Source organism: Epinephelus fuscoguttatus, linkage group LG2 (genome assembly GCF_011397635.1).
Source record: "Epinephelus fuscoguttatus linkage group LG2, E.fuscoguttatus.final_Chr_v1".
Lineage (NCBI taxonomy): Eukaryota > Metazoa > Chordata > Actinopteri > Perciformes > Serranidae > Epinephelus > Epinephelus fuscoguttatus.
The window spans coordinates 558,706-571,692 of NC_064753.1; the positions used below are offsets into that span (position 1 = coordinate 558,706).

At 43.9% G+C, this 12,987-nt stretch overlaps 1 protein-coding gene across 1 annotated transcript in view; it reads right to left on the reverse strand.

The window, feature by feature from the left end:
• Positions 1-12,987, reverse strand: part of adamts17 (ADAM metallopeptidase with thrombospondin type 1 motif, 17) — a 499,826-nt gene that overhangs the window by 239,842 nt on the left and 246,997 nt on the right. The window contains exon 11 of the mRNA XM_049602805.1: positions 7,168-7,269. Within this exon, the coding sequence (XP_049458762.1) occupies positions 7,168-7,269 (102 nt within the window). The remainder of the gene's footprint in view (positions 1-7,167; positions 7,270-12,987) is intronic.

Sequence of the window (12,987 nt, forward strand, 5' to 3'; positions counted from 1 at the left end):
GGAGGAGTTGCACTCGGGGTTACAGAGGCTGGTAATGTGGATACTTGAGCTGGAGCAGCATGGGGAGTATAAGGTGACAGCGTTGGGGGTGATGGGGTGAGCTGTGCTCCCAGTCCTGAGTCTATGGGCTGCTGAACTGAAGTGTGGTACTGCAGCTGCTGGCTAGGGGACGTGGGGAACTGGGTGGTAAGCTTTGACCTCACAGCTGGCTGTTGGTTGCTGGTGCCAGCCGTTGCTCCTTCACTGGAGAGGTGAGTAGGTGTCCTCCTCGGCGAGTCATAGCTGTGGCTTGTTACAGGCCCAGGAGTAGGTGGGGGGCCTGATGTTGCTGCAGAGGGACCCTGCTTCAGTGGAGAGTCTGCATAGTCACTCATCGTCTCCAATGTTCTCTATCTCAGATTTAAGCAGCAGAATAAAATGTGTGTGTGTGTGTGTGTGTGTGTGTGTGAATTACTTGTTATATGCTTAGCTGTGAGTGAGTATAACTATGTTTGAATGTAATAACCAAAATAAAATGCATGGCACGATTATCACTTATTAACTCAAAAACTTACTTTTAACTTCAAGTAAAATCTAAAATCAAAACATCATTACACAAATCTATGTTTAGCACAGAGAACATAAATGAGATTATCCAGCCACACCGGAAATGTTTCACATCAATTATACTCATTTACCATTCAAGTAGCTTTAAGATCTGTCTCTCTCTCTCTCTCTTTTTTTTTTAGAGAAATAAAAAAACACAATAAAATGAGATACACTTCAACTTTAAAAGGATATGTTGGAGAGGATGAATATCCTAGCAACGCATCTTCACACTAATAACTCAGTTCGTCACATGATACACTTGGATAATAACAGTTCAATACAGCAGCGTAGTTCACTTCCTCTTCGGTCTCGAATCGCCACGATCCGGGTCACGGCACCAAAGATGTAACCAAGCCCGTGAGAGATTACGTCTCTCCACACCCGAAGACTCTGCGTTGTGTTAATGTTAATGTTGTTGTTGTTGTTGTTGGGGTGCGATGTGAGGGACGAGTCGGACACACGGTTAGTCAAGATCGTGACTGAGATCGCACGGTTGTCGATACTGGCGGCGCCACCTTACACAGCATAAACAAACACTGAGTCCGTTAAGATACGACATATAAAAGTAATTGTACAGTATTCAGAATAAAGCGCTGTACCTTCACAGCTACTGAACCCCTTAAAACAAGGTTTCAGCTCAAAACACAGAGCATAAGAGAAAACCCACAGGTAAATAAATAGCAGACAGTACCCATGGAGCTAGCACACATACAACTAAAAAGCTAGCCGTAATCACGGCTGACATATGCATATAAAACCAAGTTACAAACTCCTAAAACTTCATCAGATGGTAAACGTCTCAATAAACACATCATTTAAACAAAACAGCGTATTAACCGTTTATGGTCGAGATATCGGACTATGATGAGGAGGACTATCTATAGTGCTTACCTTACAAACCATAAACAAACACTGAGCCAAAATGGGGGCCACGCAGAGCGAATAACTGAAAACATGGTGTCCGGTAAAGGACAAACAGCAACAATCGCGTAACACCCAAGGGCATAAACAACACAACAGGGCCACCTTCTGACCTATTTAGGCAACTGCTTACATAAAGAAGCAGCCTAAGGGACGAAAATAAACACAAATAAAAGTATTATATTTCGTTTATGAATTATATTCGGTTGTCTGTGGCCTAGATTGTAATTAAAATATACTGTATTTTGAAATTAGAAGACAGACAGATTGTCTATGTGCAGTCCCCGTGGTCGCTATACTATGGAGCCCCCTAGGTTAGAAAAATAATCTGTGGGCACAGTTTATTCATTTTTCTCCCACCTGACCCTAAGGGGCCTCCATAATATACAGACCACAGGTGGCAATAACTATAGGGGGTACTGAAGCTTGTGGCCTTTGCGCTCCGATTACTTTGTATTACTTTGTATTTTTAGTCTCCATTGATATCCAAATTCTACTATTCTAACAGTATTTATGTTATATTGTTTACTTAATCACCCATAAATACAAATACATCTGTTCATTAATAGTAATATAGCTGTCAGTGTGTCATCATTCTTGTAATGGATCTATTTTTTTTTCCTAAATTGTCCTCAACTAAAATGTGTTCTTTTATGTAGGCCACAATAGACATCCTGGTGCGGTTCGAGGGCTTTCCGAGGTTCCATGCCGAAAAAGCCTTGGAAAAATTATTGATGAATGAAATTAATTCAGGTGGATGTGTTTGTTTGAATCCAATTTCTGTATTCCATTTTTCTGTTATATTCTGTAAATATTACATGTGTACATTTTTATTGTAAATTGCAAACTTTTTTCGGTTATGGTGGTTTTATTTTCCTCAACTCTGGAAGCACAATTCAAGTGCTGGAATTTGTTATTTACGTGACAACGCCTGGACGCAGCACAGGATCCGCTCCGAGGCGCCCCTGAAAATAATGGTAGGGGAAACACTGCAGTTAAATAAAATAGCCACTCATACTGTGCATAGAGAAAGAGAGGGGGAATGAGAGACTAGTTGTAACCACACAAATTGCAATATTACGGTGCAACAATAAGAACATAGGCATAATCAATAGTATATTTGATAGACAAACACATCAGCAGAAGGGAGAAGGTGTATTAAAATTATACATCACTCCACCAACCACTCATTAACTGATCCAGACAACAGACAGACCACAAGGAGCACAGGACAGATCACTGAGGAGCTGGTCGCGACCACCGGTCCGTGCCAGGGAGTAGCTGGTCCCGACCACTGAGCAGCTGGTCCAGACCACTGACCACTGGTCCATGTTAGGGACTTGACGGTCCCGACCACTGAGCAGTCACGACTAGTATCTTGGACCACTGGTTCATAGTTATAAATGGTTAAATAAAATAAAGACTCATACTGTGCAGAGAAAGAGAGGGAGAGACACGAACTGCAATATTACAGTGCAACAATAAAGAATATGCATAATATAGTATATTTGATAGACAAAAGATTGTGATTTTTTTTATTTTATGGGACAATACGTACAACATTGCCATAAAAAATGGGAAAATGGCATGCATATAAGACATCTAGTTTCAGCTAATATGCAGCTAACTCTGCCAACACCATGAGAAGGGAGAAGGTGTATTAAAAATACAAAAATCACCCCACAGACCATTCATTAACTGATCCAGACAATAGACAGACCACAAGGAACACAGGACAGATCACTGAGGAGCTGGTCACGACAACCGAGGAGCTGGTCAGGACCAGTATCTTTAGCGCTAATTTGCAGTCTTTGTCCCTGGTCAGGCTTTAAACTCTGATCTCTGACATTTATTCAGCTAACAGTGCTGCCAACACGACATTTATAGATTTGTAGATTTATTTATTTAAGAAACAAAAAGAGGGACAGTGCATATTGATCATAACGTTTACATGTAAATATGCAAGATTATAGCCAGTGGCTAATTTCCATCTTTAGTCCCTGGGGGCAGGTTGATGTTAAGATAATAAAAGTACAGTAGTCAGACAGAAAAACAATAAGCATTAAACCGTCTACTCTTGACAGAACCAGAATTTGGGGAGCCATAAAGTGCTTGAGTGCTAAAGTGTTTAGGTGCTAAAGCGCTTGAGTGCTAAAGTGCTAGGTGCTGTAGTGTCAAAACCTGCTGGTGTTATTGCATATTTTGACATATTTCTTACACACAGATAAGTGTGCAGATATTATTGCACCTGTTAAATGTACACAGATGTATTTGTGTACGCACTATTCACAGTGTTCACCTACATAATTATATGTATGTATACAAGGTCTCGAGGATTGGTTTGACACCAGCAACATCCCCAAAATTACAGCCCAACAAATAATCCCACACATTACAGCAAACACATACATACAGCACATTCAGAGGATTAAGATAGGATATGAGTACAGTATTGATTATCTGGGAACCATGTTTTTAAGTGTTTAGTGAATGAGGTAGGGGTTGGTATATCTCGTATGTCACTCGGTACTGTGTTCCATGTATGTGACGCTCGATATGAGAACGCTGACTGCCCAAAAACAGTTTTCCTAAATGGGACCAGACAGTCACCTCTGGACCCTGCTCTGGTTGACCTATTTCTGTTTTTCTTTATAAATTCACTTAACAGAGGTGGAGCCAGTCCGTGGAGGATTTTATAGACCAGGATACAATCTGAATTTTTTATTATGTTTTCCCAACTCAGGAGTTCATATTTCTTCAAGATGGCACAATGATGGTATGTGTTGGGCTTTTTATCTAGAATTTTCAGAGATTGTTTGTATGCAATTTCAACAGGCTTTAGCGTGGACTTACATGCCAGTGCCCAGGTTGTTATACAGTAGGTAATACGTGGCACTATCATCGCATTAAAGGGCCAGTGTGTAATATTTGGCATGGTTTATTGTCAAATCTGAATCTGAATCTGAATATTCTACCCATTAATATGTTTATACAAGTGTATAATCGCTATAAAATAAAATTCGTTTGGTTTTCATAGCCTTATAATTATGCTTCAGTATATATATATATATATATATAGCAAGAGCCTTGCTTTCGAGAGGTCGCCATCTTACACTGCCATGTATGTGCGGCAGCCCGAGCGGACAATCCAGGCGGCCAGAGAACGCGTTTCGCGTGTGTAAATAAACCAACGAAGAAGACAGCAGAAGTAAGGAAGAAGGAGGAGGAAACAGCAGAGAGTGTCAGTAGTTTGTCGATAGAGAGTAGTGAAAAGTTTTTTAAGTTATAAAGTTTGCGAATGGACCACACTTACCACGCAACAGGAGAGAATGAACCCGAACCGTGATATGTGAGGAAAAGAAGACGCAAAGAGGGCCAAAGAAAACGGGACAAGTGGCGGCAGAGAATTAACATTGGTGACATTTTTCAGCGACGGAAGGGGTTCATGAAGGACAAAGTGCTTCAATCCGATGCTGAAGTGGCATGTTTTCTGCTGGACAGGTAAACTACTAAAATAAATGCTACTATTTGTCAGCACGTAGTATAATAGCGTTACGTGTCAGACTTGACAAGTAGGGAGTGAGGAGGAGAGTTTGTAACGTTACATCATCTCCAGGTAGAGCAATTACTGTAAAACACTTGCGAAAATTTTAGTCTTATGTCAAAGGCATAACAGGCATAACATCCTCCCCTCCTCCTCTTCCCTCTCCGTGGCTGAGGCACGTCACCTGGCCCTGCCTGCACCTCTTCCTCGCCCTCGTCTTCCTCCTCTCCCTCTTCCTCGTCTTCCTCCTCTCCCTCTCTCTCTCCCTCCTCTCCCTGTCTCCTGTGGAAAATCACTCTGCAAACGCATATTATAATATGTAATGTTAATGGTTATCCTACCAACCTAAGGATTATTGCATGCTGTGCAATTTAGTATTACTGCGCTAATGTTTGCTCGTGTTACCAAAACAATTAGGAATAAAATACTCCTAACCTCTCACTGATAACCTATAACATATCGTAATATGGTTTAGATCTTCACCTCATTGCTTGTTGCTTCGGATATGTTACCGGCAGAGACGCTGCTCTCTGTCGCGGACGACGCCATTTTTCCAAAGTGTTTTGGTCCTCGGAGGCCACCGTAACTTTGCCGATGGGAGGGGCGAGCACAGACGAGCAAGTGAGCGCTGCAATCTAGAATCTAAACGCTACATGTCACTGTTTTCAACCCATTTTACAAACTGGCCCTTTAAGATACAGTTTGGCTGAATCGACAGTTAAGTTACTTCTAATGTATTTGTTAGAGAGATTAAATTTTATTTGATTCACAGTTCTTTTTACTTGTTGTTTGAAGCGTAGCTGTGAGTCTGTCATGATTCTCAGATATTTAAACTCCTGTACCACCTCAAGCTTTGTTCCTTGTACAAATACATCAGGAATTATATCAGCACTTGCCTTATTTGAAAAAAACATACAAATAAGGCAATTCCTGAGAAGGGAGAAGGTGTATTAAAAATACAAAAATCAATCCACGGACCACTCATTAACTGATCCAGACAGACCACAAGGAACACAGGACAGATCACTGAGGAGCTGGTCGCGACCAGTGACCACTGGTCTGTGCCAGGGAGCAGCTGGTCCAGACCACTGAGGACCTGGTCGCAACCAGTATCTTTAGCGCCCCTAGTGGTAGTGACCACTGGTCCGTGGTAGTGACCACTGGTCTGTGCCAGACCACTGAATCGGCTACAACCCCCTCTCCTTTGGCCTAAGATGGCTAAAATTAATCAAAATGCCAGCCAGCCCCTCTTCATTTTGAACAATGCCAAAAATGGACAAGTCTACAAAAGATGCATTACAGATCAAATTTAGCCCAAAATATAATATGTAATAGTGTGTTCATGTCACAGCATGTCTCACCATTGCATTCATGACAATGGTGAGACATGCTATGTCTCACCATTGTCATGAATGCAATGGTGAGACATGCTGTGACATGAACACCACTACATTGTCATGAATGCAATGGTGTTCATGTCACAGCATGTCTCACCATTGTATTCATGACAATGTAGCACCTTTAGATGAGTTGGTAGAGCATGGCACCCTTGGCATGGGTGATATGGAGAACATCAAATACCAAATATGTCAATATCGATATCATGACAATATTTTTCGGGTTGACTATTGGTGTTTTCACAACATATTTACATAATGACAATTTTGATTAACAATCATCAGTAATGTGGACATAATTGCTAAGTGGGTTAAGGCAAATCATAGAATAGCTACTGTTAATTTGCAGCATCCAAATGATTTTTGTCCATGAAATGTGGAAGTGGAGTGAAACCCAGCATCTTCAATCATGTTCAGTTGAATTCAGCTTTATTTATAAAGCTCAATATCACAAATCGCAATTTGCCTCAGAGGGCTTTACAGCATACGACCCCCCAAAAAAGACTTTAACGGGGAAATACTGCCGAACTTGAATTCTATACAATGTTTGTTTGTATTTGCAATTCTTTGACCATCACCCTGCAAGCCAAGTCACTGTTTGAGGCTATTTTTCTTTCTTTATGCACACGAGATGCATATAGCATTGTTTATAAGAGATTTTTACAAACTTTTGAAAGAGGTCTGGAAGCACAGTGTGCGTGAGTGAGACGGTCCTACCTTATCTGCTCCACACTCTGTTCCATCCAGAGGAGGATCCAGTTTGGTCTTGCAGGATGTATCACCTTCTACCAAGCACCATAGGCCAGCGCACATCAGGTGCTGAAACACACACACACACACACACACACACACACACACACACACACACACACACACACACACACACAGAGAATTCTCACATAAATGCTGGTAAAACAAATTCAGCATCAGATGAATGTATTATCAAAATCCATCAGTGCCAATGAACCATGTCATACTCACCACTGTGCTGCTCTCAGTTTTCCTTTTTAAGAAATTCATTCCGACTGCATTGTCTTTGTCACCTTTTCAATCATTAAACTCAACATTACCTGTTGATGTGTAACATATTTAAGGGGAACACCATCTAAATGAGGAATTACAAAATGTTATCTAGAAAAGTTCAATCAATATCTATGAACTTGAGCTACTCTCTCTCAAAGCCAGAGCAGTAAGTCTCAAACTTGCGATGTCATCGGGGATACAGTCTGAAACTGCTCCATAGACACTGAATGAGAGACTGATTTTGTTTGTTGTTTTTATACCCTAATGAGCTTCATTCTTTTTGAGTTTTCTCAGTTCTGAAACAGAAAATGCACCCACATACTGAGAACAGTCCCCTGGCTGCTCTCAGTGTCATCACGAACATCTTTCACCATTTCTTATCAGCTCCAAACTTTATACCCCATGACATCACAGATTTGAGTTTTAGCACTCTAGCTTTTGGATTTGGGAGAGTTTTTCATGTTAACTGATATTTTTTTTAAATAGGCATTCCCCGTTAAGTGCTGACTCTTTTTGACTTTAAGACTCTGATTAGATAAATGACACTGATCAGCCCCCTGGTCCACTTTTTTCAATGCTTCTGTCTAAACGCAGAAACAGAACTTCAAGACAGAGGAAGTTCCAGCAGTTGAAATGACCATATTTAGGATCCTTGTGGGTAGAAGCTCCTCCTGGGCCACTCAGTGCCGGCCTGGTGTAACCGGTACCCTCTTCCCAACCTCAACAGTGAGAAATGGCCATTCTCCAGTTGGTTGGAATCATTAAAGATTCTCGTAGCCAGGAGTAGAAGTTCCTCAGTATTTGAGGGAATTCCCAGAATCAGGCCCTCGGTGATGTGGACACCAAGGTACTTGTCACTGTCCACCCTTTCCACCGAGGACCTGGTGATATTAAGGGGGGATGTAGTTCCTTCCCTGTTGGCGCTCAGGATAAGTTTGCATATGTGTGTACATATGTATGTAAGTACTCCCCCTGTAAAACCAGACAGAGCAGATGACAATGAGCTGTGATCTTCTCCTTGCTCTCACTTTGAAGAAAACCTCTGCTGACAAAATAATTGCTGTCTGGAATTGCTGCAAGTAGTGGATTCTTATAAATATGAATTATATTCGCACAGAGCTTTCATTTAGAGCTGAAGTTCCATGAACTTTGTCTTATGACTTAATGCTGTGTACTAGTTGCAAACTGCCTTTACAGCACGACCTTACAAAGACCACACAGTTCAAAATGGTCGAGAGACAGACGTGGATGGTACATCCACTTGAATATATTAAGTTATCATTGTTCTGTTTGTGACTGCAAGCACTACAGGACGGCCACCTACCCGACCAGTTTGTTTACCTGAACTCTCATTACCACTTACAATATCAAAGATCAGTGGTGAGGAGCCTTCTAACAGTGCACAAAATCTTTTCAGTGAGGAGGATAGAGAGGGAGGCACAGCAGGTCCAGGGGGTACTCACGTCCAGGGGTACTCAGGACCAATGGATACAAGTAGAGGATGTTGAAATTCCCACCATTACTTCAGATCAGAGTGGACTCTGTTTAATCAAGGAGGACCACCAGAAGCATTTCAGTGGGACTCCCTTACATGGCACAACTATCAGAACATCTAACCAGAGTCAAGTCACAAGCAGTCAGCGCTTACAACAAAGGCAGGGCTCCCCCCAGCCCCACTCCCCCTCTCTCCTACCCCCACCCCAGAGGGAGAATGAAGTGGTGTATGACATCACCATGATATCACATGTAACACCTGTGGCGTACACTACATCAGTGAATTGTCATTGACCCTGAGCAAGAGACTGAATGAATAGCGGACTCGGACCAAAATTGCTCACACCATCAACTTGGAGAAAGTCAAAAGTGATTGACTAGGAATCAGACCCTCATTCTTATGAACTTGGCATATGTGATTAGATTCTTTTTAATTTTTTGGGATGTTTTTAGGATTCCTTCTCCTGTTTTGTCAGTATATGGATACATACTTCAGGATGTTCTATCTCGCATTGGCTCCACCCTCTACTGGACTCTCTGGGTTATAATCCTCCAATTATGAGAAAGCATTTGCCAACTGAGGTTTGCATAAATGTAGCCAGCCAATCAGGATATGCCTACCCAAAAACACGTGGATCCCTCAATATATAAGGAGACACACTGAAGCTGTCCGATTTCTCTTCAGGGATGGTGATTTGCCAACTGAACAGCGTCTTCCATGGATGAAGTTGCTGCTTCAAAAACCTCATCAGTGCCTCTGCACAGAGCGAGACTGCAGAGAGCAGTATTCAGCAGCCACCAGCCTTTGAGGCCTGCCTGGTGCTGACCTAGTTTAGACGCCAGCAGTGCTGGGATCACTTCAGATACTTTGACGTGAAGCTTTGCTGCTTTAAAAGTGAGCAGGAGCTTGAGGTTGATTGTGTTGAGACCCTGCTCCAACTGCCACACTTCGCCGCTGCCTCCAGTCAACCCTGCTTAGACAACATATTCATTTGTAGATGATGAAAATATCTTATCGGTTTCCTGCATATCAGCATTCTGCAGGAGTCCAGCACTGACCGTCTGCAGTCACCAGCATGGCCCCCCTCAATGGCCTGGTAGGCCACCTGCTTCCACAGTCAGTTAATTTGTCAAAGAGCAGGGAGTCCCTATTGCACCTGCTGCTGCATGACAGAGAGATGCTAGAGTACTTAGCTAGATATTTTGGCTGGGAGTACAACTAGCTGGGGCTGCTAGTGATGTGTTGGACATTTGCTGGTGTCCTCTCAGCGAAATGCCCTCTCCCTCACCATCTCGGAATGACATTTGGACCACACCATGAACATATTCATGTTCTCATTCAAGGTGTTGCTGCAGAAAGCTGTGTGATGTCTTGCCCTGTTAGGCTCCAGTCATGTGTGGCTGAGATTCACTCCCCCTATAAGGACTATGGTAATCTCGGTGAGTCACTGCTGTCATTAAAAGGCTTTTAAGAAAGAAGATGAGAAGAAGCATGGTAACTGGCAGAGAGTAGAAGAGAGAGCTCTAGCCACCCCCATTTCCCTTGCTGCCTCTTTGGAGACACTCCAACAATGCCCCCCTGGTTGCTGAGATGCAGGGCGGCAATGCTGTTATATGTCAGTGTTAATGTCCATGTCGGTGCTGCTTTATGCCTTCCCGCCCTCCATCTCATTCCTCCCCTACTGGAGAGAGTGAGTCAGGGGCAGTTGTTGGTCTTTATGGTGGCCACAGATTGCAGCCCAGCCTGAGACCATCCCCCAATTCTGGGAGGTACTATGTCAGAAGTAGGGTGCGATAGGTGCGTTGCCTGCTCTGGGCCAACCTCTCAAAGCTTGGCTCCAGAAAAGGACAACCCAGAGAGACCTATACCTCGGCCTAGAGCCAGACAAAGAGCAGCACCCCCAGATCCACAAGGGGAGGGCGAAGCCGCCCCAAGGAAAGTAGTGGGTCATCCAGAGGGGGAAGACAATGCTTCCCCGCAGGAACAGGGGACCAGAAGGTCAGCACGCTTGGCGCTCAGACGGGACCAGGGCAGAGTTCGGAGTGACAGCAGTGGGTCGCTGCCAGAGAGGGTGTCATCAGAGAGCACCACGGGGGCAGGCACCCCGTCCACAGTGGCTGGCGATGAACCTCATGAGTCATCATCTGGTGGCCGCGGGGACGGTGATGAGGGCCCAAGCACAGAAAGAACAGAGAGAGCAGAGGGAGCAGAGGCAGAGGGAGGAGAAAGAGAAGAAGGCAGCAGCTCAGAAAGTAGCAGCCCAGAAAGCAGCAGCTCAGGAACAGGCGAAGCTAGAGACACAGAGGGGTCAGACGCAGACACAGGCAACGCAGACAGAGAAGACACAGATGGAGGAGAGGGACCAGCCCCTCGGTAGACCAGGCCAGGGAAGACCTGAAGGCTCAGATAATACGGGGGGAGGAGTTAGATTAGGTATAATAGCAATAGTATTACTAACCCTATTGCACATCCTGGCAGGAGTGAAACAAAGTGAAGGAGCAGAGCAAGGTGGACAAAGCCAGGAGCAAGTGGGCGAGTGTGCAGTGGCACTAGGGACCCTAGCCGCAAAGCAGGGCAAGATACCATACAGAGAGATAGTACCTTTAATCTACTATAAATCGCATGCTTACAATGACATATTGGTGGAGGGTCCAGGAAGCATTAGGTTGCATGGCCGGTCCATAGGACCACGCTGTAGTGCAGAGGGAAAGGTGACAGCAAGAGTTATGTGTGACATAAGAGGTTGCACCAACACAGATACAAGGCGCAGCATACCTATAAAGGTAGCCCGCCAGTGGCTTCAGTTGGATCCAGTGCCCCAGAGAAAATCAAGGGATGTGAGGGCACGGAGAGAGGAGGTAATAAGAACAACCACCTGGAAGTCCAATAAGTTCTATCAATGGCTAGAATACTCCGCTAAACAAGTCACCAATAGCTCATGTATAGCATGCCACAGGAAGAGGGGCTTACCCAGAGTCAGACCTCTCCCAGATATAGAGGAATGTGTAGCAAAAGCTTTTTGTTTTGCTCAGTGCACCATGTGGATGGCAGCAGGTAGGGGGAGACACACTAATAGCACAGCAATTTGTCCTGTGACTCTTAAAGGTGCCCCTGACCCAATCAAACAGGAGTATCAAGTACCTCCAGTAGTGCATTTGGCACAAGATATCGTATTCCCGTCTTGCGTAGCACGCGGATCTAATATAGAGTACTGGATAGACAACTCCACCTCTCTCAACACTTCCCAAGAGGCGGAGGAGCTGATCCAGTGTAGGTATGTAAATGTCACAGTTAATGCGAACCAGAGGCAAGACAAGACATGTAACACTACTGAAGAGGCTAGAATTCAGTGCGAACAGGTGATCAGCGGTGCCTCAAGGAATTCATCTATTATGTCACGTAACTACACACAGAATGACCGGGTATGGATTGGTGACCTTAGTAACGGCACAGAGCTATTAGCCGACATATTTTGGATGTGTGAGAGCGATCGCCACGTACAAGCTGTACTACCAGCGAATTGGACAGCAATCTGTGCCCCAGTAATGTTAACAGGACAAATTGTGATAATAAGTCTAAGTAACAGTCTAAGTAACAGTACTTCAAATAGGTCTCGTAGATCGGCTGAGACTGAAACATATTCCTGGGAGAAGGATGCTAATATATACATTACATACGAGCAGGTACCGTACGGGATACCCGAGGGGTAACAGGCTATATCAGAGGACTGGATATCGTGGGCCAGAGGATGGGGTTCCGCGCCCTTTGGGTACATAACGAACGCCAAGTACGTAGAGAGTAATAGCTGCTGGGTAAATTATCTGTGGTATAATCAGCAGAGATTTGTAAACTGGACCATAGACGCTTTGCAAGAAGTAAGTGAGCAACGGCATGCCACATCTTTGATGACGGTGCAAAACAGGCTCATTATCGAGACAATGCTTGCTCAAGACCAAGGGGTCTGTAATGTGATAGGAGAAGACTGTTGTACTGTCATCCCCATGCACACAGGGGAGGAT